The sequence below is a fragment of the Zea mays genome, chromosome 4 (assembly GCF_902167145.1).
Source record: "Zea mays cultivar B73 chromosome 4, Zm-B73-REFERENCE-NAM-5.0, whole genome shotgun sequence".
In the NCBI taxonomy this organism is placed as follows: Eukaryota; Viridiplantae; Streptophyta; class Magnoliopsida; order Poales; family Poaceae; genus Zea; species Zea mays.
Window position 1 is genome coordinate 70432572 of NC_050099.1, and position 26253 is coordinate 70458824.

The 26253-nt window shown below is 51.5% G+C and overlaps 1 protein-coding gene across 3 annotated transcripts; it reads left to right on the forward strand.

The window, feature by feature from the left end:
- Nucleotides 1–13841: 13841 nt before the first annotated feature.
- On the forward strand, nt 13842–25559 carry LOC100282400 (uncharacterized). Of its 3 annotated transcripts, XM_020551555.2 has the most exons (3): nt 13859–14326; nt 14495–14558; nt 20772–23943. In XM_020551555.2, exon 3 carries the CDS (start codon nt 21204–21206, stop codon nt 23679–23681), a length of 2478 nt encoding a protein of 825 aa, XP_020407144.1. In that variant the 5' UTR covers nt 13859–14326; nt 14495–14558; nt 20772–21203; the 3' UTR covers nt 23682–23943. The 3 variants fall into 3 exon arrangements, with proteins under 3 accessions (XP_020407143.1, XP_020407144.1, NP_001148783.2); XM_020551554.3 differs by lacking the exon at nt 14495–14558 and having other exon boundaries at nt 13842–14326; NM_001155311.2 differs by lacking the exons at nt 14495–14558; nt 20772–23943 and adding an exon at nt 24795–25559 and having other exon boundaries at nt 13905–14326.
- The last annotated feature ends 694 nt before the right edge of the window (nt 25560–26253 follow it).

A 26253-nucleotide genomic window follows, 5' to 3' on the forward strand; every position in this document is an offset into this window, starting at 1 on the left:
CAGGATAAGGTGTCAGGCGATCCCCGCATTAAATGCGCATGCGATACGGTCGGCTGGTAAGGCGATTTGGCCAAGGTCGCTGCACGACAAAGTCTGCCCGGGTTGGGCTTCGGGCGAGCCGAGGGTGCTTCTGCCGACTGAGGGGACCCTCGGGCGAGGCGTGAATCTGTCCGAGACTACTGTTCCTGCCCGAGGCTGGGCTCGGATGAGGTTGTGTCCCTCGGTAGACGTGGCCTTGACTTGAACCGTGCTTTATCAGCCGTGTATGGTTTGTTCTGGAGATGTTTTCCAGTCGGATTAAGGAGCATCAGGGGTAGCCCTAATTACGGTACCCGACAGTAGCCCCCGAGCCTCCAAGGGAGTGCGGGCACTCGCTTGGAGGTTCTGCCGGATTTTTGCAAGGGGACCGGCTCTTCTCGGTTATATTCTGTTCTGGTGGGTGCGCGCGAGCGCATCCGCCGGGTGTAGCCCCCGAGGCCTCGGAGGAGTGGTTTGACTCCTCTGAGGTCTTAATTCTTTTTGCGATGCCTCGGTCGGCCTTGTTGTTCCCTCATGCGGTCGGGCCGTAGCCCGGGTGCATGGTCAGGTTTCGAGTTTTCACGCTGGTTTGTTGATGTGGTCAACGGTTCGGCCGTAGCCTGGTGCGAGAGCAGCCCCCAAGCCTCTGCACGAAGCGAGAGAACGATCAAGGACCGTCTCGACTTTTATTGTATGCCCCTTCGTCGCCTTTCCGCAAGGAGGAAGGGGGGAAAAGCGCCATGTTACCCTCGGAGGGCACCGAACATGGTGTTTCCGGTGAGTTGCTAGCGGGTGATCCGAGTGGACGCCCGAGCCCCGTTCGATAAGGGTCGGCTAGTGGCCCAGAGGCGCGCTCCAAAAGTACCTGCTGGTGATTTGCCGGACCCGAACCCATTCGATAGGGTCCGAGGGCTCGATGCCTCCCTCCGGTGGGATTCCGTTATAAATCGTTCCTGCTGGTCTCGGAAATGTCCTAGGGTACCTCGGGAGCGTAGCCCGAGCCTCGGCCATGTAACGGACGTACCCAGGGTCATCCCTGACTCTGCGTGCTCTGGGGCGGCTGTCGATCCCTTCCGAGGGGCCAGCCTTCGAACCCCTGATCAGTAAAGGGCACAGAGCCCGAGTGCTCTGGGGCGGTTGCCGAACCCCGGAGGGCGCAACCTTCGAACCCCTGATCAGTAGGAGGGCTCGGGGCCCGTTTCCTTCGCTGGGAAGGATCATTTTTCGAAATACCCCTTTCCTGGTCCCTGTGGCAAGAGAGAGAGAGAGGGAAAGAAAAAGGACATTAATTTTAATAAGGCGACGCACCTTTTTTGACGCGGTCATCATGATGGAGGCGAAACGGCGCCCGTTTCTCCTGCCGGAGGTGTCGCTTGCCCTGCCAAGGAGTTAATGCGATGGGACGGGTGATTCGTGGGGCGCCTGTTGCGCGTGCGCGAGCTGTTCGAGGAACAGAACACGGGCGCGTCATCTTTACTCCGTGGGAGAGGGCTCCCCTGCCGTTTCTGAAGAGGGTGCGAGCCTATAGGTGATTGGACCACTGCTTCCGCCCGCCTGCTGCTGCAATTACTGTCGGTTCGCTTTTGGCCATATCGACCGTCGCGCCTCTCCCCGCGGCTGACTGACCCGTGATCGTTGCACTCAATTGGCAATGTTGCGTCACGCGCAGGGCTGCCTCGAGTCGTGGTACTGGTTTCGCAGTCGAGAAGACGCGGCATTGGCGCGAGTGGCGATGCGATTTCCTTGTACGCAGTAACCGTTGCGCCGGTTACATGACATGTGGGCCCGGGCCTCCATGCTGGTCCGCCGGATGCGACAGAGCTGAAAGGGTGTACAACCGTGGTGCGGTTGCATGCTTCCTGCGTGGCGGTCCACCCTTTCGACCGCTGGTTTCAGCGAGGATGGGGGATGCTTATAACCGCGAAGCGGTTACATGCTTCATGTGCGGCGATTTGGCTTCTTCTGTTTTGGGTTCGCTCGCATGACGTGTGGGACCCAGCCCCCGCGTCGGAGGGTGAGAACCCTGGAGCGCGTTGGTGAAGACCTTGCCCGTGACGCTTGAAGGTGCGAGTGAGGAGATCTGCCTTTAAAAAGGGACCGATCCCCCGGGCAGTAACCATGCCTTCACACTTCTTGCATTCATCGCGCCCTTCCACCTTCCGAGCCCCCAGATGGGGTGCACCTGTGTTGCCTTCTTTTTGCTGTTGTTTGAGGAGAGCGACCCCGTGGGGTTGGCGCTCTTCAATCACCGCTCGGCTTTAAGGATTTTCATCATGCAGCCCGGCTGCAGTCCCTCACCAATGGTCATCCGTAGGGATGATCACCGGCCTTGTGGTGGGGAGAAGCAAGTCGGGCTGTGGCCTCTGACCCGCCCTCAGCTTCAAGGATGTTTATCATCCGGGCTGGGGAGGAGGGCGCTCCGAGTTGGGGCCTGTCTCCGCGTGGGCCGGCGACCCGCTTCTTCCTCCAGCATTAGGGGGAGAAGGGCATCCTCCAGCTCTGCGGAAGAGGCGTCCTCCAGCCATGCGGGGGAAGGCGAACTGTTGCTGCCTGGCCAGGGTGCAACTGTCCATCCTCCGTCCGGGCGATGGTCGTGCCGTGCGCAGGTGGCTGCTGTCGCCGGTGCTGAAGTGGTGGTCACCGCTGGTGAGGCTTCCCACCGCAGCGGTCGCCTCCGCCGACGAGACCGTCAGTGCCACCTGCGCTCGGGGCCTCCGGCTCTTTGGCTTTAATGGCTGGTTCTCGTCCCCCGTGAGGGGACGCGAACGATGGCCTTTCAGCAGTAGCGTTTTCCCTGAGGCCATTGCTGCTGTTGTCTAGCCGTCCGAGGCGGAGGTCGTTGTCGCGCTGCTGGTGCAGTGGTCGCCGGCGAGCCACCTGGAGTTTGTTATCCCGCAGGCCTTCCAGTGTGGAGGTTGTTCATTCCTGCGGGAATGGACCCAGGGTCCCGTTTGTAATGGTACCCTCTTGAGAGCAAAGTGTAATAGCTTTAGGTACTAAGACATCTGCCGTAGGTCGGGACAACCGCCGAGGGCGCTGCCGACGTCTGAGTCTAGGTACCATTGTTATCCCAAGTATGTGTGTTTGTTTTTTGTGGCTGCTGAGGCCTGAACATTTGGGTATAAAGTCGTGCTTCTTTCCTCTTGTTTCGAGCATTAGGACTTGTTCGTCGGTAGCAGAATCACTTATCCGAGCGTGAGCTACCTTTCGCTGAAGGTGACGAGTGAGGTATCCGTATCCCGGAGGCATAGGAGTCCCTCGGCTCGGTCGGCCTTGCCGCTCAAGGTCTCTCTTGCTCGTCATTAGGATTCTGCTGTCGACGCAGTGGAAAGGCACGAAAGTCGTTTTGGCGAAAAACTTCCGAGGAAAGTTTTGACGCAGAGGGGGCTTCCCCCTTTCTAGATCCGAGGCGACCGCTCGGGCCGGGACCCTTGCGGAGGGTCTGGCTGTGGTCGTCGGGTTTGCCCGAGGCATGGCCTCATAGCGGCGTGCCCGGGCCGAGGGTATGTTTTGCCCGCTCTGTGACTTTGTTTTTGTCTCCATTCTTCTTCTTGCGTCTGAAGAATGTTGTCCTGCTGTCTACAGGGTTTGAGACGGCTCTTGACGAGGCCGTCAAGAACTGCAAGGCGCTTGCCGAGGCGGCTGAGCAGAAGGAGGCCGAGCGTGTGGCCATGTCCGAGGCTATCTCGGCTTTCTGCCAGGCCTTTGGCCTCGACGGCGTCCCCTCGGGTAGCTCCCCCTAGAGTCATCTGTGGGCCTTGGGCGGCCATGTGCGCAACAGACTCCGCGGGGCGCTGCACCACGGCGTCAGGCGGGCCTTCGCCGTGCTCGCTTCCCACTACGACGTGGATCTGGAGCGGGTTAGCGAGGGGTATTGCTTACCCGACGAAGAAGAGGTTGCCTTAGCCGAGGTCCAGAGGCTTGACACGGCTGTCGAGGATCCAAGTGCGGCGCTGGCTTCCTCCTTCGAGGTGGAGGTCCTTCCGCCCGTGTCGTCGCCTGGGGCCACGCCAGATTCTGCCGAGGGTGGAAATGACACCGAGCGTGCTGCTCCTCCCCCTGCCGATGTCTGAGCCTGCAAGAACAGTTTCTAAGCATGTGTATGTTTTTCGCGGCCGCCGAGGCCTAAGCATTTAATCGTCGGATTATAAAGCTGCGTTTTCTTTCCTCTCATTTCGTGTGTTAAGACTTGTTCGGTAGCAGAATCCCTTGTCCGAGCGTGAGTCACTTTTCACGGAAGGTGATGAGTGAGGTATCCGTATCCCGGAGGCATAGGAGTCCCTCGACTCGGTCGGCCTTGCCGCTTACGTGGTCCCTCGTCGTTTTTAGGATTCCGTTATCGACATAGTCGGAACGGCACGAAAGTCGTTCTGGCAGAAAAGTTTTCGAGCGTTAGGACTTGTTCGGTAGCAGAGTCGCTTATCCGAGCGTGAGCTACTTTTCGCGGAAGGTGACGAGTGAGGTATCCGTATCCCAGAGGCGTAGGAGTCCCTCAGCTCGGTCGGCCTTGCCGTTCAAGGTCTCTCTCGCTCGTCTTCAGGATTCTGTTACCGACGCAGTCGAAAAGCACGAAAGACGTTCTGGCAAAAGACTTTTCCGAGGAAAATTTTGACGCAGAGGGGGTTCCCCCCTTCTAGCCCCTGAGGGAGGGTCGGGCTTTGCCGAGGCAAGGTTGATCCTTCCTTGATGGTTAGACTTTATTTATGCATGTAAAGAAAGCAAGGTATATAAACGACTTGAAACATTTTAAGGGTAAAAGCGACGTAGCTGTTGGATGTTCCAAGCGTTGCTGTAGACCTCGCCTTGATCATTGGCCAGCTTGTATGTCCCGGGCTTCAAAATCTTGGCGATGATGAAGGGCCCTTCCCAGGGAGGGGTAAGCTTGTGGCGCCCTCGGGCGTCTTGTCGCAGCTGAAGTACCAAGTCTCCCACTTGGAAGCCTCGGGGCCGAACCCTTCGGGCGTGGTAGCATTGCAGGGACTGTTGATACCGCGCCGAGTGTAGTAGGGCCACGTCCCGAGCCTCTTCCAGCTGGTCCAACAAATCTTCTCGGTTGGTCTAGTTGCTTTGGTCGTCGTAAGCTTTTGTCCTCGGGGAACCATATTCTAAGTCCGTGGGTAGGATGGCCTCGGCCCCATAGACTAGAAAGAACGGCGAGAAACCCGTGGCCCGGCTCGGCGTCGTCCTCAGACTCCAAACCACCAAGGGTAGCTCTTTTATCCACCGCTTGCCGAACTTGTTGAGGTCGTTGTAGATCCTCGGCTTTAGTCCCTGCAAAATCATACCGTTGGCGCGCTCCACCTGCCCATTTGTCATTGGGTGAGCCACGACAGCCCAGTCCACACGGATGTGGTGGTCTTCGCAGAAGTCCAGGAACTTCTTCCCAGTGAACCGCGTGCCATTGTCGATGATGATGGAGTTCGGGACCCCAAAGCGATGGATAATATTTATGAAGAACGCCACCGCCTGCTCGGACCTGATGCTGGTTAAGGGTCGGACCTCGATCCACTTGGAGAATTTGTCGATGGCGACCAGCAGGTGATTGAAGCCCCCGGGTGCCTTCTGCAAGGGACCAACGAGGTCCAGACCCCATACGGCAAACAACCAAGTGATGGGTATTGTTTGCAGGGTCTGAGCGGGCAGGTGTGTCTGTCTCGCGTAGAATTGACATCCTTTGCAGGAGCGTACAATCCTAGTGGTGTCGACCACTGCGGTTGGCCAGTAGAAACCTTGTCGGAAAGCGTTTTCGACGAGGGTCTGAGGTGCTGCATGGTGACCGCAAGCCCCTGAGTGTATTTCTTGTAGTAGCTGTTGTCCTTGGGCGACGGATATGCACCGTTGGAGAATGCCTGAGGGGCTGCGGTGGTACAACTCCTTTTCATCACCCAGTAAAACGAACGACTTGGCGCGCCGAGCTTCGGCCTTGTCGAGGGGCAGCTCTCCTCGGAGGAGATATTGCAGGTACGGGGTCTACCAGTTTTGGTTTGGCGCAACCCCATTCCGCTGTTCCTCGATGCGCAAGGCCTCACCCTCGGCGGCCGAGGGTACCTCGGGCTGGGCCGAGGTCTCGTCGGGCTCGGGCGCGTCGTCGAGTTTCACGGATGGTTGATATATGTCCCTGGAGAAGACGTCCGGGGGAACCGTCGTTCGCCCCGAGGCTATTTTAGCTAGCTCATCAGCGGTCTCGTTGTACCGTCGAGCAACATGGTTGAGTTCCAGCCCGTGGAACTTATCCTCCAAGCGCCGAACTTCGTCACAATAGGCCTCCATTTTTTGATCGCGACAGTGGGAGTTCTTCATGACTTAGTCAATGACAAGCTGCGAGTCGCCCCGAGCGTCAAGGCGCCAAGCCCCTAGCTCGATGGCGATGCAAAACCCATTAACCAAAGCCTCGCACTCGGCCACGTTGTTCGACGCCGGAAAATGGAGGCGCAACACGTAGCGCACATGTTTCCCGAGGGGTGAGATGAAGAGCAGGCCAGCACCTGCTCCTATTTTCATCAGTGACCCATCGAAGTACATGGTCCAAAGTTCGGGCTGGATTGGAGCTGTCGGCAATTGGGTGTCGACCCATTCAGCCAGGAAGTCCGCCAAGACTTGGGACTTTATGGCCTTCCGAGGGGCACATGAAATTGTTTCGCCTATGAGTTCCACTACCCATTTTGCTATCCTACCCGAGGCCTCACGGCACTGGATGATCTCTCCTAGGGGGAAGGATGACACCACAGTCACCGGATGAGACTCGAAGTAGTGTCGCAACTTTCGCCGTGTCAGAATTACTGCGTACAGTAGCTTCTGAATTTGTGGGTAGCGGATCTTGGTCTCGGATAGCACCTCACTGATGAAGTAGACCGGCCTCTAGATGAGCAGTGCATGCCCCTCTTCTCGTCTTTCTCGACTACGATTGCGGCGCTGACCACCTGAGTGGTTGCGGCTACGTAGATCAAGAGGGCTTCTCCTGCAGCGGGGGGCACCAAGATGGGCGCGTTAGTAAGGAGTGCCTTTAAGTTTCTAAGGGCTTCCTCGGCCTTGGGGGTCCAAGTGAAGCGCTCGACCTTCCTTAAGAGGCGGTACAAGGGCAATCCTTTCTCACCGAGGCGCGAGATGAAGCGGCTCAGAGCCGCAAGGCATCCCATGACCCTTTGTACTCCTTTTAGATCCTTGATGGGTCCCATGTTGGTGATGGCTACGATTTTCTCCGGGTTGGCCTCGATGCCTCTTTCGGAGATGATGAACCCCAGGAGCATGCCTCGGGGGACTCCGAAGACACACTTCTCGGGATTGAGCTTTACGCCTTTTGCACGCAGGCACCCGAAAGTTACTTCGAGGTCGGAGAGGAGGTCGGAGGCTTTTCTTGTCTTAACAACGATGTCGTCGACGTATGCCTCGACCGTTCGGCCGATGTGCTCCCCGAACACATGGTTCATGCACCTTTGGTAGGTTGCACCTGCATTCCTCAAGCCAAACGACATAATAATATAACAGTACATGCCAAAGGGTGTGATGAAAGAAGTCGCGAGCTGGTCGGATTCTTTCATCTTGATTTGGTGATAACCTAAATAGGCGTCGAGGAATGACAGGGTTTCACACCCAGTAGTGGAGTCCACAATTTGATCGATGCGAGGCAGAGGGTAGGGAACCTTCGGACATGCTTTGTTTAGACCAGTGTAGTCTACGCACATCCTCCATTTTCCGCCTTTTTCTTCACAAGCACAGGGTTAGCTAACCATTCGGGATGGAATACCTCTTTGATGAACCCTGCAGCCATCAGCTTGTGGACCTCCTCGCCTATGGCCCTGCGCTTCTCTTCGTCAAAGCGGCGCAGGTGCTGCTTCACGGGTCGGGCTCCAGCTCGGATATCCAGCGAGTGCTCGGCGACATCCCTCGGTATGCCTGGCATGTCCGAGGGACTCCACGCAAAAATTTCGGCATTTGCACGGAGAAAGTCGACGAGCACTGCTTCCTATTTGGGGTCGAGCTCGGAGCCGATCCTGACTTGCTTGTCGGCGTCGTTGCTGGGGTCAAGAGAGACGGTCTTAACCGCCTCAGCTGGTTCGAAGTTGCCGGCGTGGCGCTTCGCATTAGGCGCCTCCTTGGAGAGGCAATCTAGGTCGGCGATGAGGGCCTCGGACTCGGCGATGGCCTCAGCGTACTCCACGCATTCCATGTCGCACTCGTAGGCGTGGCGGTACGTGGATCCGACGGTGATGATTCCCTTGGGGCCCGGCATCTTGAGCTTGAGGTATGTGTAGTTGGGGACGACCACGAACTTGGCGTAGCATGTTTTCCCCAGCACCACATGATAGGTTCCTCGGAACCCGACCACCTCGAACGTGAGGGTTTCCCTGCGGAAGTTGGAGGGAGTTTCGAAGTAGACGGGCAAATCAAGTTGCCCAAGGGGCAAGACGCGCTTACCGGGGACGATCCCGTGAAAGGGCGCTGCACCGGCCCGGATTGTGGACAGATCTATCCCTAAGAGCCCTAGGGTCTCGGTGTAGATGATGTTGAGGTTGCTGCCTCTGTCCATGAGGACCTTGGTGAGCCTAGCGTTGCTGATGACGGGGTCGACGACGAGCGGGTACCTTCCTGGGCTCGGCACATAGTCGGGGTGGTCGCCTTGGTCGAAGGTGATGGGCTTGTCGGACCAGTCTAGGTAGACCGGCGCCGCTACCTTCACCGAGCAGACCTCCCGACGCTCCTGCTTGCGGTGCCGAGCCGAGGCGTTTGCCACCTGTCCGTCGTAGATCATGAAGCAGTCGCGGACCTCCGGGAACTCCTCATCCTTGTCGCCCCCTTCTTGTTGTTGCTTTGGTCCTTGCCACCTTCTGCCGAGGGTCCCGCTTTGACGAAGTAGCGCTGGAGCATGTCGTATTCCTCAAGGGTGTGCTTGACGGGACCCCTGTGATAGGGGCACGACTCCTTGAGCATCTTGTCAAACGTGTTGACTCCTCCGGGGGGCTTCCGAGGATCCCTGTGCTCGGCAGCAGCGACGAGATCCGCATCAATGGTGTCGCGCGTTGCTTGCGCCTTCTTCTTGGCCTTCTTTTTCGAGCCACGCTGGACGGACGCCTCGGGGGCGTCTTCCTTCTATCTTCCTTGAGGCTGCTTGTCCTTCCGGAAGATGGCTTCGATCGCCTCCTGACCAGAGGCGAACTTGGTGGCGATGTCCATCAATTCGCTCGCCTTGGTGGGAGTCTTGTGCCCCAGCTTGCTCACCAGGTCCCAGCACGTGGTGCCGGCGAGGAATGCCCTGATGACGTCCGAGTCGGTGATGTTGGGCAGCTCGGTGCGCTGCTTCGAAAACCGCCGGATGTACTCTCGCAGGGATTCCCCTGACTGCTGGCGGCAGCTTCGGAGGTCCCATGAGTTCCCAGGGCACACGTACGTACCTTGGAAGTTTCCCACGAAGGCCTTGACCAGGTCGTCCCAGTCGGAGATCTGCGCAGGAGGCAGATGCTCTAGCCATGCCCGGGCAGCGTCGGAGAGGAATAGGGGGAGGTTGCGGATGATGAGGTTGTCGTCATTCGTCCCTCCCAACTGGCATGCCAGTCGGTAATCCGCAAACCACAACTCTAGCCTTGTCTCCCCTGAGTATTTGGTGATGGTAGTCGGGGCTCGGAACCGGGCTGGGAACAGCGCCCGTCGTATGGCCCAGCTGAAGACCCTCGGCCCTGGCGGTTCGGGCGAGGGGCTCCGGTCCTCCTCACTGTCGTAGCGTCCTCCGCGCCTGGGGTGGTAGCCTTGGCGCACCTTCTCTTCGAGGCGGGCTCGACGATTGCGGCGGTGGTGCTCGTCGCCGAGGCGATCCGGGGCTGCAGGCGTCCCGTCCCGCGTGCGCCCGGTGCAGACCGAGGCGTCCCGCATGAGTCGGGAGGACGTTGCGCGAAGCTCCGAGGGGCACCCTTGCCTTCGGGAGGCAGAGCTCTCGGCTTGTCGGACCACTGCGTTTTCCAGGAGACCCTTGAGTTCACCCTGGATACGCCGCCCTCGGTGGTGGACGGCTCCGACATTGCTCGGAGTAGCATCGCCGCTGCAGCTAGATTCTGGCCGACCCCGCTGAAGGCCGGGGGCAGCCCTGCCCTGGCATCGTCAACGACACAGCGTTGGACATCTCAGGCCCGATGAGGCGCTCCTCCGGCAAGTGCTCGGCCTGCCCACTCCTGCTCGATGTTTTGTCGGAGCTGCACAAGCTACCATGCTTCTTCGTTGAGCCTGGCCTACATCTCGTGGAATTGCTCGAGTTGTGTGTCCTGACCCCCCGCAGGGACTGGGACCACAGCTAGCTCCCGCGGGATGTCAACGCGAGACGCAGGCACATGGGCGTTGTCATCTTGCGGCATGCCGAGGTGGTTGTCCTCGCCGTGATCCCCTGATCGATGTGGAAACACTCGCGGCTTGGGTCGCAACCCCCGTTGCCGAGGCTATAGCCATCGTCAGAGCAGCCGGAGAGGCAACAGTCACATGCGGACATGAAGTCTCGCATGTCACTGGGATCACTGAGTCCGGAGAAATCCCAACCGAAGTCAGAGTCGTCGTCTTCCTCGGAACCCGTGGGTCCGGAGGTTGAGACGGTCGTCAGTCGGTCCCAAGATGACCACATATGATACCCTGGAAGGTCAGGGTATGCCCTTGCGAAAGCGCTCACCGAAGCGGGGTCGCTTGGTGGATCGAAGCTGAATCTAAAAGGGACGGGGTGGAAAACGGACGGTACCTCTTGGTCGAGGGACGGTGGCGAAGTCGCGTCGGGGACGGACTGCACCGTTATCTCAAGTACGAGGCTAACGCCCAGCACGTCCTTTGCGAGGGTGCTGGCATCATTAGTCCGCTTGGGGTTGGCACGGAGCGGGGAAGCGATACCCGTCGTTGTCTCAGGTGCGAGGACAACACACGACATGGCCCCCGCAGGGGTGCCGGCGTCGTCGACTCGCTCTAGCCCGACAGCCAACGAGGTGCCACCTCCTGCATGGCCACAGTTGCCCTGTCTCCTCCTCCTTCGGCGAGGAGGGTGGCGGAGCAAACCCGGGTGTTCCTCTTCTGCCACGGTGGGAAGTCGTCGTCGAGTTCGCCGCTGCCGGGCGGGCCGACGATCGTTGTTGTTGTCGCGCTGCGGGGGGAGGAGTACCATGTCGTAGCTGCTGTCAAGGGACATGAACTCGAGACTCCCGAAGCGGAGCAGCGTCCCCGGCTGAAGAGGCTGCTGGAGGCTACCCATCTGGAACTCAACGGGAAAGCGTTCGCTAACACGCAGCGAGCCCCTACCTGGCGCGCCAAATGTCGGCGTTTTGGACCCGCGGGGACCATCAACCGACAAGTAAATTTGTTGTTGCGTGTCCCTGCCCAGATGGGTTGATGTAAGATGGAACACAAGAGGAGAAATGAGGCTTATGTTATCTCGCACCGGGGTGCTCGTAGTAGGGGTTACAAGCGTTGCGAGGGAGCGAGGGCGATAGCGAGAGAGAGAGAGAGAGAGAGAGAGAGAGAGAGAGAGAGAGAGAGAGAGAGAGAGCCCCTGCGTGCGTCCGTCTCTGCCCGTCTCGTCTGCTCCGCCTAGACGTGTGTTAACGTGAACGTCAACCCCCCGTCGTCCCTCGTCGACCTGCCTTAGGAAGGCCCTGTACATCCCCTTTTATAGACACAAGGAGATGCCCAGCTGTACAATGGGGTGTAGCTATGTGCTATCGTGACTGTCGGAGAAGCGCCTTGAGCCCTGTAGACGGGCTAACGTGGCCGTCGGAGAAGCACCTTGAGCCCTGTAGAAGCACAGCTGTCGGGCGGCATGGATCCTGCTGACGTTGTCTTGCTTCCGTAGGGAGTTTGAGAGCAACCAATGTCATGGGCGCACGCGGGGAACCATCATTACCTATTACCGGAGTAACCTTAGATGGGACACCGGTCTTGTTCCTTTATAGCCTGAGGCAGCTAGCTAGGAGTAGGGTAATGATGTATCCCCTGTAGCGTAGTCGGTCCGAGGCCCAGGTCGGGCGAGGCGGAGACTTCTCTCGAGGCCGAGGCTGGGCTCGGGCGAGGTTGTGACTCTTCCCGAGGCCGAGGCCTGGGGTTGGGCGAGGTGGAGATCTTCTTCCGAGGCCGAGGTCTGAGGTCGGGCGAGGCGGAGCTCCCTGTTGCGCCCGAGGCCGAACTCGTGGGAGATCGTGACTCAGTTTTATCCTGGTGGTTGGCACGGTAGCCGGAGCGGGGCGAACAACGCTGTTTTCCTGTCAGATCGGTCAGTAAAGGGGCGAAGTGACTGCGGTCACTTCGACCTTACCGACTGAGACACGCGTGTCAGGATAAGGTGTCAGGCGATCCCCGCATTAAATGCGCATGCGATACGGTCGGCTTGTAAGGCGATTTGGCCAAGGTCGCTGCACGACAAAGTCTGCCCAGGTTGGGCTTCGGGCGAGCCGAGGGTGCGTCTGCCGACTGAGGGGACCCTCGGGCAAGGCGTGAATCCGTCCGGGACTACTGTTCCTGCCCGAGGCTGGGCTCGGATGAGGTCGTGTCCCTCGGTAGACGTGGCCTTGACTTGAACCGTGCTTTATCAGCCGTGTATGGTTTGTTCTGGAGATGTTTTCCAGCCGGATTAAGGAGCATCGGGGGTACCCTTAATTACGGTACCCGACAAACACGTATAAAGAAACCGAACCACTTGCATTTGGCAAATAAAGTATATTGATGTCACAAAGTTTAAATAAAAGATGACTCAAATATTATCACAAATTAAAAGATTTGAAGTTAAAAGGAAGAAAATTCTCAAAACCTAGCTACTAGAGGCCACTGGTTTATCCCTACCTAGGACAGCTAGGGGCGACTAATTAGTAAAATCGATCGATTTTTATTTTTCATAATTTATTTGATTTTTAGTTTGAAATCGGTAGTGTCTATTTGTTTTAAATGGAAAGTTTTAAAACAATATATATTATTTATAGAAAAATTGATATCAAATTTGTTTAAAATTGATAAAAATATATTAAATTCAAATGGATAAACGGGTGATACGGCTAAACCCGCAGGGACCGATTACCGATTAATTAGTTGGTTAACCGAATTTATCGACGGGTTTGATGACCCTTGCTAGCAGCCTCACCCGAATCTCTTTTCAAGCTCCGTACAAAATAGAGCATGTTCCTGTACATAATCTATCTGTCTATATATTCACAAATTAAATCTAGTCTCTTTGTCTCATAAATTTTATAAAAAAAACTCTTTGACGCTTTTTTTTGTCTCGTGTCCAGCTATATATTTGTAAAAAAGATATTCTTAACCGTTTAATGCTTTGTTTGATTACATTTAGATCAAAAAAAATTAAGAGAAATTAAATCCTTTTCTATTTAATTTTGACTAGGGAGAGATTTAATCTTCTCTAACAAGCCTTAAGCCTTAATTATTGGATGAACTCAGATCAAATTTATACATATGCTTACGGTTGAGTCATCTGGCCTGTTTGTTTCAAATTTTGGCCAGATTCTAGCCATTGGAAACAGTTTTTGATCATCAAAAGTTTTGCTTGTGTAAAAATTGTCTAAATCAAAATGAATGTAAAATCCATCGTGACAAGAAAAAATCATCACTTTCTAAAATCTAAACCAAGTAGACTTTCTCATCCTCATCACTTAAGCCCATCAATATTTAGATAATCGTGATAAATTAGGTTTGTTCGAAATGTCTAAAACTAATAGTTAGTAGCTGAAATTATCTGAGGGGTTTAGAACCTGTTAGCTAATGAACTAATTAATTGTTAGCTATCCGTTGTTAGCTGGTTCAACATTGCTAAAATTAGCTAATAACTTATTAACTGGATAATAATTAGCGCAATAGGTTTGAACAGGTTCTTAGATAATCCATTCTCACAAAAGCTGTTCTGACAGCCCTACATAGGATATGTTCGCCTTTCCAAAGGAAAAACAGAGATAGAATCCTACCTATCTAGCATGGCGACCGGCGACGAGTCGGAGACGGCGGTGCGGGCGTCTGAGGAGTTGCGGGACTGGTCCGACATGACGCCAGTGTGTCTTGCCGAAGCGTTCTCGCGGCTGGCGCTGGAGGACCTGTGGCGCGGCGCCATGCCGTGCTGTCGCTCCTGGCGGGACGCCGCGCGCTCGCGCCCGGGACTCTTCGCGGTGCTTGACCTCGAGCCCGGGTTTGCTGAGTCCACACCTGGCGCCGAGGCGGCAGCGTGGTGGACGCCCTCCTTCCAGCGCCGTGTCGACGCCATGGTGCGCTCCGCCGCCACGTTCGCCGTGGGGGAGCTGTGTGAGATCCATGTCCGCCACTGTTCCGACGACGCGCTCGCCTTCGCCGCCGAGAGGTTTGTAGGTTCTTTGATTTGTTAGAATTGATGCCTGGAGGGTGTGGCGTGCTCCCGGCCTCACGCGCTCACACGAGGAAGTGTTTTAGCAACATTGGGGCTTTTTTTTCAGCATGTAAATGTTTATTGGTAATTCTAATGCAATTGAAGATCTACATGACTTTGTAGGAGAATCAGATTATCTGAAATGATGCGTATGCAATTGGATGCACCTCCCTAAGCAAAATTTCTGGTTAAGTTGTTTAAATTGCAGAGGCAATTCTATGTGTGCATCTTTCTGCTTGAGGTTTCGAAATTTTATCTTTTCATACAAAGTAGCGAATTCCCTAGAGAACCCAAAATTCCAAGTTCTGGTCCTCGTTCATGTGATGGTAATGGCTTGCTGCATACTCTCATTTCATGACTTTTTAGGCAGTGGCTTGCTAGGACTAATGAATTGACAGACATGTTTATGGTAATTTGAACTGAGCTAAAGCAAAGAGGGATATCTTTGAAATGGAACACTTCAAAGATGGTGAGTTTATGGCTGGATTTTATTCTCTAAGGATGGTGCTACTAATGTTTGTATGTTATTCTGAACATATTATAAACGATAAACGAGCACTGAAGATTCTAGTATTATTCCTCCCGTGCAGAAAGGGGGTCATCTTGTCCAAAATCTAAAAATCCAAACCATTTTGGGTGTTGAGTTGCTATCATTTCAAGGAACTCAATTGTTGGGTTTTGTTTTGGCTCTTTTTTTTTAAAAATAAAGGAACTTAAACAAGAACAAACAGGCATAAATTTTTAAGTAATGCATTTTCAGGTATAAACTCGGAACCAGCACATATATTCTATTTTTACACAAGCTGGTAGGAACATGTTTATAGGAAACAATATCTTCTGAACTAGACATCCCGAATGTATAACAGCTTTTAGGATTTGTTGTGTTCTGGGCATCAATTTCGGGACTGTATTAGACAATTATTAGCCTTATCACGACAAAATAGTCCCATTCCCATATGTTCTTGATTTAAGCTTGCCAGTGTATTGCTCTTTTGTTTTGATCTTTTCTTGTTTTCCATGATTGAGTCATGACATTTTGATCTGGTAGAGTCGGATTTGGTAGATTGAATCATAGTTTGATCTATTAACCTTGGATTCATGCAAGGCAACCCAAATACCCAATAGTCTCCATTATTGAAGGTTTTGATAGATTGTGGTTTGCAAAGTCTCTTTTCGGGCCTTCTTTTAGTACAACAAATTCAAGACGTGTATACCAGGCAACAGAGGATTTAGTGCTTTGTGTGTGTGTTTGTGTTCTAGAAAAGGCACTTTGCCTCTTTCATTTGAATTTCTTTTTTAATGATGGCACACAATTCTCTTGTGTAGTTTTTGAAAAAAGGACTTGTGTCAACTATCTAGTTAACAGAGTCAAATTGTAGCAGTGTGCACATGTGCAGTTGACATTTATGGATACTGAACGTCTACAACTCTACGCAAGTCTTAAGTCTTAACCATGGTTTTTAAAGCGGTAAGGTGAGCCAAGGCGTTGGACCACCGTCTGGACGCCTAGGCGAGGTAGGCGGGCAAGGCTCCTACGCGTTGGACCTCCGCCTGGATGCCTAGGCGTCGCCTAGGGGCTAGGCGACGCCTTAAGAACAGGGGTCTTAACGCATACATGTTTGTGGACTGAAAGAATTGAAACACAGTGTTAAAGAATTTGCTTTGTTTGTTATGGACCAAATTACAGATTAGGCCCACTGTTTTTAAGGCACCACCTAGGTTAATGACACTCAATGGGGGCAAGGCATGGCCCATGTCTAGAGGGAAGAGTGGTCTCCGTCCATGGAGAAGAAGGAATAGAAGGCGTACTACTAGGTGACTATTTGGGGGTGGAGTGGGGCTCCATTTGTGTGGATGCAAGTCACTCAAGATGCTTGGGGACGGGCCTAGGTGATAAGAGGCTGGTAGATCACCACGCCTCACCTTAATGCTTAAGAACATTGCTCAGGTCACTTGTATAGGTGGTTCAAGTAGTATGTGCAGATTCCAGAAACTTGAAAAGTAGATATTAACCTGGACTACCAAACAAGTGTACATGCCTGAGATACAACAACAACAACAACAACAACAAAGCCTTTTTATCCCAAGCACGTTGGGGTAGGCTAGAGATGAAACCCCGTATGAAAACCTCAGAGCTCAACCCCAAAGAAAAAAAGGGGAAACAAAGGCAAAGGAGAACCGAAAAACGATGAAACGGGGAAACACATAAAAGAGATAAAACCCACAAGAACCAGCAAGATCTAAATGGGCACAAGAAAAGGTCAAACGATTAAAGAGGAGAAGCGAAACTATAAATCAAGGTTCTGGCACGTGAATTGCACACTTCCACCCCTTCCTATCCACGGCGAGCTCTTTATCAATATTCCACTCCTTCAGGTCCCTCTTCACAGCCTCTGTCCACGTCAAGGTTGGTCGACCTCTACCTCTCTTCACATTCTCGGGACGCCTAATTATTCCGATATGCACTGGTGCCTCCTCAGATCTTCGTTGGATATGTCCAAACCATCTCAAACGATGTTGCATAAGCTTCTCCTCAATTGGCGCCACTCCTACCCTCTCTCGTATATCATCATTCCGGACTCGGTCTCTCCTTGTGTGGCCACATATCCAGCGCAACATACGCATCTCTGCCACGCATAGTTGTTGGACATGTCGTCTTTTAGTGGGCCAACATTCTGCTCCATACAACATAGCCGGCCCGATTGCTGTCCTGTAGAATTTGCCTTTTAGTTTGTGTGGCACCCGGGGGTCGCATAAGACACCCGCCGCTTGCCGCCACTTCAACCATCCAGCTTTAATTCTATGACTGACATCCTCATCGATGTCTCCATCCTTCTGAAGCATTGATCCTAAGTAACGAAAAGTGTCTTTTTTGGGTACCACTTGCCCATCAAGACTAACATCGCCATCTTCATACCCCGTGGCACTGAAATCACACTTCATATATTCCGTTTTAGACCTACTAAGCCTAAAACCTTTTGCTTCCAGCGTCTGCCTCCACAATTCCAACTTTTGCGAAACACCACTCCTACTCTCCTCAATAAGTACCACATCATCGGCAAAAAGCATACACCACGGTATATCTCCTTGTATGTCCCTTGTGACCTCATCTATCACCAAAGCGAAAAGATAAGGGCTCAAAGCCGACCCTTGATGTAGTCCTATGTTAATTGGAAAGTCATCGGTGTCCCCATCACTTGTTCGGACACTTGTCACAACATTAGTGTACATATCCTTAATAAGATTAATGTACTTTGTTGCTACTTTGTGTTTTTCCAAGGCCCACCACATTACACTCCTAGGTACTTTGTCATAAGCCTTCTCCAAGTCTATAAAGACCATATGCAGGTCTTTCTTTTGTTCTCTGAATCTCTCCATAAGTTGTCTTAGTAAGAAAATGGCCTCCATAGTTGATCTCCCGGGCATGAAACCGAACTGATTTTGGGTCACGCTCGTCATCTTTCGCAGGCGGTGTTCAATGACTCTCTCCCATAGCTTCATTTTATGGCTCATGAGCTTAATTCCACGGTAATTAGTACAACTTTGAACATCTCCTTTGTTCTTGAAGATTGGTACTAATGTACTCCGCCGCCACTCGTCGGGCATTCTGTTTGTCCGAAAGATGGTGTTGAAAAGCTTAGTCAGCCATACTATCGCTATGTCTCCAAGGCATCTCCATACCTCGATAGGGATACCATCAGGGCCCATCGCCTTTCCTACCTTCATCCTTTTTAGCGCCTCCTTAACTTCATATTCTTGTATCCTTCGTACAAAACCCCTGTTGTTGTCATCGAATGGTTCGTCCAATTCTATTGTAGAACTCTCATTCCCTCCATTGAACAATTTGTTGAAGTACTCCTTCCATCTGTTCTTGATCTCTTCATTCTTCACTAATAGTTGGTTTGCTTCATCCTTGATGCATTTGACTTGGTTGACATCCCTTGTCTTCCTTTCACGAATCTTGGCCATCCTATAGATATCCTTTTCTCCCTGCTTTGTGTCCAACCGTTGATAAAGGTTGTCAAAGGCTTGACCCCGGGCTCTACTAACCGCTCGCTTTGCAGACTTCTTCGCTATCCTATACTTCTCTATGTTTTCCGCACACTTGTCATGATGTAAGCGTTTGTAGCAATCTTTCTTCTCCTTGATAGCCTTTTGGACATCTTCGTTCCACCACCAAGTGTCTTTAACTTCCCTTCTGTTTCCTTGACTCAACCCAAACTCTTCTGAAGCTATCTTTCGGATGCACACCGCCATCTTCCTCCACATTGTTAAGGCCCATTAGGCCCAGGTCTACTGCCTATATATATATTATATAGTCCTTAGGGACTAATCATCATTTGTCAATCCTAAGGTTAGTAACATGGTATCAAGCAGGTTACGATTAGGGTTTTTCCTAATTTTTTAGCCGCCGTCGCGGCCTTCCCATCCTCAGCCGCCGGCCGCCGTCGCGGCCTTCCCATCCTCAGCCGCCGGCCGCCGTCGCGGCCTCCCTATCCTCAGCTGCCGTCCGCCGTCGCGGCCTTCCATCCTCAGCCGCCGTCGCGGTCCCCCCATCCTCCGCTGCAGTCGCGGCGCCGCCGTCCCTGCGCGGATCTCCGTCCCGCGCTGCGGCCCGCGCGGATCTCCGCCCTGCGCTCCGCCGTCGGCTGCGGATCCGTCGCGGCCACCCATCCTCCGCTGCAGTCGCGGCGCCGCCGTCTCTGCGCGGATCTCCGTCCCGCGTTGCGGCCCGCGCGGATCTTCGCCCTGCGCTGCGCCGTCGGCTGCTGCGGCTTGCTGTCGCGGCCACCCGGTGCCGCCGCTCTTGCGCGGACTCCGCCCCGCGCTGCGCCGTTGGCTTCTGCGGCGCCATCTCCTGCACGGATCTCCGCCCCGCTGCTCTGCGTCATCCATCTGCGCTGGTCGCCTGCACCGTTGTGGATCTGCCCCACCACTCTGCGCGGATCTCTGCCCCTGCGCGGATCCTTCTTTCTGCGCGGATCTCTGCCCGTCTGCTGCGCCGTTGCTGTCGCTGCAGTCTCCTGCGCGCTGTCCCCGCAGGCTCCTGCACGGATCCGTCCGGACTCCTGCGTGCCATCAGCCGCACACAGGCCTGTGCACTGTCTGCAGCGCCGGTCAGATCTGCTGCTGCAGCCCCGGCCAGATCTGCTGTAGCAGCCCCCGTCAGATCTGCTGCTGTCCTGTGACTTCGCACAGTCTCGGACTCTCGGTACCATCAAGCCAGTTTTTTTTTTCAGATCTGCTAATCTTCAGCATTTTATTGCTATTCACTATGTCGACCAACGCTATTGTTGTCAATATTGTGCTTGATGGGCAGAATTATCCAGAATGGGCTTTTTGTGTCCAGACTGCATTAAGAGGTCACGGATTACTATTTCATTTGACTGAAGATTCTCCAGTTTTAGCAGCTGATAGAAGCAATGCTGCTGCAATCAAGACTTGGCAGATAAATGATGGCAAGGTAATGGCTGCAATGGTCAACAGCACTAAACCAACTATGATTATGAGTCTGTCCAAATTTACCACTGCTAAGGCTATCTGGTCACATCTGAAGGATCGATTTGTTCAGGATAGTGGTGCTCTTCTACATACCCTTATGCAACAGACTCATGTGATTGAGCAACATGATATGTCCATTGATGAATATTATTCAGCTTTTGATCGGATTATGAGTGCATTGACCTCCATGGTGCCCGCTTGTACCGCTGTGCCTTGTCTAGCCCACAAGTTCATTGATAAGTTCTTTACCTACAGATTTGTTATGGGAGTTCGACCTGAATTTGATTCCCTTCGTGCAAGGCTCCTTCACAGTTCAGATACTCTCACCATGGCTCAGGCTTTGTCCGAATTGCTTGCTGAAGAGACTCGTCTGAAGTCTATGTCCTCTATTACTGGTGTGAGTTCTCATAGTGTGTTGGCTGCTACTCAGAGGTCTAGGAACACTTCCTTTCCGCCTTGTGAACACTGCCAAAAGACCACTCATCGGTCTGAGAACTGTTTTGCTAAGTTTCCAGAGAAGCTGGCTGATTTTCGTGTCCGTCGTGCTACTCGTGGTCGTGGTACAGGACCATCTTCTAGAGGCTCAGTTGCGGTTGCTGCTACTTCATCTGCTGGTGCTTTGTCATCATCTTGGGTTCTTGATTCTGGAGCTTCCTTTCATGTGACATCTGATAAGTCACGGCTGACGTCTACTACACCTGTCACCGAGGGTACTTCTGTTCAGACTGCTGATGGTACTTTATGTCATGTCACCCACAAGGGTTCTCTTTCTGATTCAACTTATACTGTCCCAAATATATTTTTTGTACCTCAATTATCCATGGATCTACTATCAGTTGGTCAAATTACCGATCACAATTGTTTTGTTGGATTTGATGACTCATCTTGTTTTGTACAGGATCGCAAAACAGGGGATGTGATTGGGACTGGCCGTCGCCGTAAATCTTCGCCTCGCCTTTACATCTTGGACACCTTGCGCCTTCCTTCATCCCCTACAACTACACCTCATGTGCTCGCTGCTTCGGGCCCCACGACGTCATTCGCCCAGTGGCATCATCGTCTAGGTCACTTATGTGGATCCCGTCTGTCTACTCTAATAAAGTCAGGATGTTTAGGCTCTACTCATGTTGAGTCTAGTTTTCATTGTAAAGGTTGTCATCTTGGAAAACAAATACAACTTCCATATTTTACTAGTAATTCCCATTCTGCTAAACCTTTTGATCTAATTCACTCTGATGTTTGGGGTCCAGCTCCGTTTGTTTCTAAAGGTGGTCATAAATATTATGTCATTTTTATTGATGATCATTCTCGTTATACTTGGCTTTACTTCATGAAACGTCGCTCGGAATTGCCTTCTATTTACAAGTCCTTCACTCGCATGGTTCACACCCAGTTTTCTGCTACTATTAAAGTTTTTCGTTCAGATTCTGGTGGTGAATTCCTATCTGATCATTTTCGCCAGATATTGACCATAGAGGGTACTCTAGCTCAACTTTCTTGTCCTGGTGCTCATGCCCAAAATGGTGTTGCTGAACGCAAACACCGTCATATTATTGAGAGTGCTCGTACTCTTTTGATATCTTCTTTTGTGCCTTCACACTTTTGGAGTGAAGCTGTTTCCACTGCCGTGTATCTCATTAATAGACAACCTTCATCAAAACTTTCTGGTAAATCACCGGGTGAAGTTCTTTTTGGGACTTCTCCACGATATGATCATCTTCGAGTGTTTGGATGTATATGCTATGTCTTGTTACCACCACATGAGCGGACTAAATTGACTGCTCAATCTGTAGAGTGTGTATTCCTTGGATACAGTCCTGAACACAAAGGCTATCGTTGTTATGATCCATCTACTCGTCGTATTCGGATTTCTAGAGATGTGAGTTTCAATGAAAATCGCCCCTTCTTTCACAACCAGTCTACTCACTCCACCTATTATCCCACAGAATCTACTTCTTTCATGTGTCTTCCTTCCATTCCTCCATCTGAACCATCATCTTCTACATCCACATCTGATATTCTCATTCCCATAACACCACCTTCCACCTCCACGTCATCCACCTCTTTCTCTTCCAAACCACCTATCATCCAAACCTACATTCGTCGTTCCCGCTCTATCCCTACGGCTGGTCCTGATACTGATCCTGTACCTGAGTCTTGTACTAACAACTCTGAGTCTAATGATGTTTTTAATCAGGGATATCGTCTTCGTGATCGTGGTACTATTGAACCTCCAGATCGTTATGGTTTCCCTCGGACTGCTGTGGCAATTGTTGAACCCACTACTTATCAGGAAGCTTCTGGGATTCTTGAGTGGCAGCTAGCAATGATTGATGAATTGGCTGCTCTTGAACGCACTGGTACATGGGATATTGTTCCTTTACCCTCACATGTTGTTCCTATCACATGTAAATGGGTCTTCAAAGTTAAAACAAAATCCGATGGTTCCATTGAGAGGTATAAAGCTCGTCTTGTGGCTCGTGGTTTCCAACAGACTCAAGGACTTGATTATGATGAGACTTTTGCACCTGTTGCACATATGACTACTGTTCGAACCTTGATTGCAGTTGCAGCCTCATCTTCTTGGACTATCTCCCAGATGGATGTTAAGAATGCTTTTCTCAATGGTGATCTACATGAAGAAGTTTATATGCATCCTCCTCCGGGGGTTGATACTCCATCAGGGCACGTTTGTCGTCTCCGTCGTGCATTGTATGGGCTGAAACAAGCTCCTCGTGCTTGGTTTGAGAGATTCATCTCTGCCATCACAGCTGCTGGTTTTTCTTCTAGTGAACATGATCCTGCATTGTTCGTTCATGTCTCTCCAAAAGGCCGCACTTTACTTCTATTATATGTGGATGATATGCTGATTACAGGCGATAACTCAGAACATATTTCTCATGTCAAGCAGCATCTTAGTAAGGAATTTCAGATGTCTGATTTGGGTCCACTTAGCTATTTCTTGGGCATTGAAGTTCAGCAGACTCCAAAAGGTTTTTACCTGTCGCAGTCCAAGTATATACAAGACCTTCTTGATCGCTCTGGAATTACTGATACTCGCACAGCTGCAACACCAATGGATATTCATTTAAAACTTCGTCCGAAGGATGGGACACCTCTAGCAGACCCCACTCGATATCGTCATATTGTGGGTAGTCTTGTTTATCTCACCATCACCAGACCTGATATTGCTCATGCTGTTCATATGTTGAGTCAATTTGTATCTACACCAACTTCAGTTCATTATGGTCATTTGCTTCGGGTGCTTCGATATTTACGTGGGACACGATCCAGATGTTTACTCTATGCTTCTGATAGCCCCCTTCGGCTACATGCGTATTCTGATGCCACTTGGGCAAGTGATCCTGTTGATCGTTGTTCTACTACTGGTTACTGTATTCTTCTTGGATCCTCTCCTATTGCTTGGAAATCCAAGAAGCAAGCGGCCATATCTCGTTCCAGTGCGGAAGCCGAACTTCGTGCTCTTGCTACTACCACTGCTGAAATTATTTGGCTCCGCTGGCTATTGGCTGATCTTGGTGTCTCTTGTGACACTCCTACACCTCTGTTATGTGATAACTTGAGTGCTATACAGATTTCTCATGATCCAGTGAAGCATGAACTTACTAAACACATTGGTGTTGATGCATCATTTACTCGGTCTCATTGTCAGCAGAAGACTATTGATCTTCAATATGTACCCTCAGAATCTCAATTAGCAGATTTCTTCACCAAAGCACAAACAAGAGCACAACATCAGTTCCACTTGATCAAACTCAATGCTTCAGATCCTCCATTTCCACATTGAGTTTGAGGAGGGGTGTTAAGGCCCATTAGGCCCAGGTCTACTGCCTATATATATATTATATAGTCCTTAGGGACTAATCATCATTTGTCAATCCTAAGGTTAGTAACATACATGATATTTATGTCTCCCTCTTCTGCCCAAGGGCCCTCCTCGATAACTCTCTCCTTGAAAGTTTGGGCCACATCCCCTTTAAGCTTCCACCACTTTGTTCTAGTGACCTTGTTATGCTTATTCCGTTGTAAACGAATCTTAAAACGGAAGTCAGCTACGACAAGCTTATGTTGGGTTACCACACACTCTCCAGGTATAACCTTGCAATCTAAGCAGGCATGCCTGTCCTCTTTTCTCAAGAGGACGAAATCAATCTGGCTAGTGTGTTGGCCACTACTGAAGGTCACCAGGTGGGATGTCCTCTTCCTAAAGAAAGTGTTTGCTATAAACATGTCATAGGCTAGGGCAAAGTTCAGGATTTCCTCTCCTTCTTGATTCCTAGTCCCAAAGCCGAAGCCTCCATGCACACCCTCGAAACTGGTGCTAGATGTACCCACATGGCCATTGAGATCTCCTCCTATGAAGAGCTTCTCGCCAACTGGCACACTACTAACCATGTCCTCCAGGCCTTCCCAGAACTCCCTCTTTGAGTTCTCATTAAGGCCTACTTGAGGAGCATACGCGCTGATAACATTGAGAACCAAGTCCCCAATGACCAGCTTTTTCTGCTGTAATACACGCATGTTCCATTACAAGCTTTAGAAGCACATTTCTATCTTCATTTGATTTAAAGTAACATGGGTCAAATCCTGCGTAGCTAGCTGTTCTAGATTTAGCCCTCTTATTGATCATCTGTTCTAGCTTGTTCACTGTTCTTGTTGGGAATGTAACCTCAGTAACAGGGAATGAAAGATGCTTTCTTTTGGTCCATATACCGAAAGTAGTTCCTAGTACCCTTTTTGATTGGCTTTTGCTTGCTCCATGAGTGAGTCATTCTGGTGCTATTTCTTTTGCCTAATTTTTTTAATCATTGTTATGATGTTAGGTACTCTTTTTAGCATTTTTTCTTCACCTCGGTCGAAAGTGTTACTCGGAGCTCTTAATTGATATAATCATGTGCAGGTCTCCAAGACTTAGTATCCTTTCGGTCAAAACTAGCCCGGCAGTAACCGATCGATCAATGCTTATTGTCGGAGCATGCTGCCCCATGCTCACAGAACTGGACATCAGCAACTGCTACGAGATTTCATACAAGTCACTCGAGGTGATCGGCCAAAGCTGCCAGAACCTCAGGGTCCTCAAGCGCAACGTCTTCAACTGGATCGACCCATCGGAGCATGCCGGAGTAGTTCCTGAGGACTATCTGAGAGAATGCCCCGAAGACGGCAACAGGGAAGCCATTACGATATCCAGGTTCATGCCGAAGCTGAGACACCTCGAGCTGAGGTTCTCGAAGCTGACCGCCGTCGCCCTCGGCTCCATCCCTGAAGGATGCAAGGACCTGGAGGTCCTGGACCTGTTCGGCTGCGCGAACCTTACGAGCCGGGGAATAGACCAGGCCGCTGCTAGTCTGAAGAGTCTGGTGACGCTGGTGAAGCCCAACTTCTACATACCTCGCTCCTCCTTCCACATGGGGAGGTACGGCCACTGGCAGCTCTACGACGAGAGGTTCCAGACCAATGTGTTTCAGATATGATCATAGTCTCAGGTCAGGTACTCAGGTGCTCCCTTTGACCTATGGTTTATATTCTGTGTATGTGGGCGCATATAGTGGCACCAATAACGTGTGGTTTGAATCGTTTCTCTCGACAACATTTTGTACAGATGGTTATGCTCCAGCGGTTTGTGGAGTGTGGTTGGTTTTAATATAAATGACTTATTGCCTGCAAAAGAGATGTTTTGTTTTGGCTCTCTACTTTGGTTCCAAGAACGTGACATAACATGGTTGGCTTATTCGATCCTGATTGCAAGGCATCTTTGGTGCCTGGCCCTGGGTGTCGTCTTCCTGGCCCCATGTTGCACTTGCGCCCGACCGTGACCGCTCGCTCGATGGCGTTACCAGAATGCCAGCCATGTTCGTGTCATCCGCACCGAAATCCGATGCGTTGTCGACTTGTCGCGCATCACCTTTCGGGCAGCTGCCTGACTGTCTGCATCTTTTTTTTCCCAGCAGCAGAGATGAGGCTATACAGAGTGGCTCCAATTATATCTAATCCCCAGAAGTATTTCCTCTAGCTTCTGCCAAGGGCAGAGCTGAGTTGAGACATGGAAATTGCACGCATGCCTTCCTCGAAAAGGCTGAAACCTTCCCTTTAAGATGCTGTTTGGTTCACGAAATGTAACACAAATGGTAATAGTAATGGTTACACTTGATTACTGACGGTAACAAGTTTGAATAGACTGGTATCAATTTTTAGTGTGGTATCTAATTACAGTTGGACTAAAACAAACATGATTTAACGTTATCAGTTACTTATTACGTTATAAATATGTGAACCAAACGGCACCTAAAAGACCAGCTTTACCTTCCCTTTCGTTCAACGACATCACACTGTCCTTTTCAAGGTTAACATATGCGTAA

Bases quoted from the DNA above. Each gene is read 5' to 3' on its own strand.
- LOC100282400 (XM_020551554.3), top strand. From the start codon at position 21,204: ATGAAACGTCGCTCGGAATTGCCTTCTATTTACAAGTCCTTCACTCGC.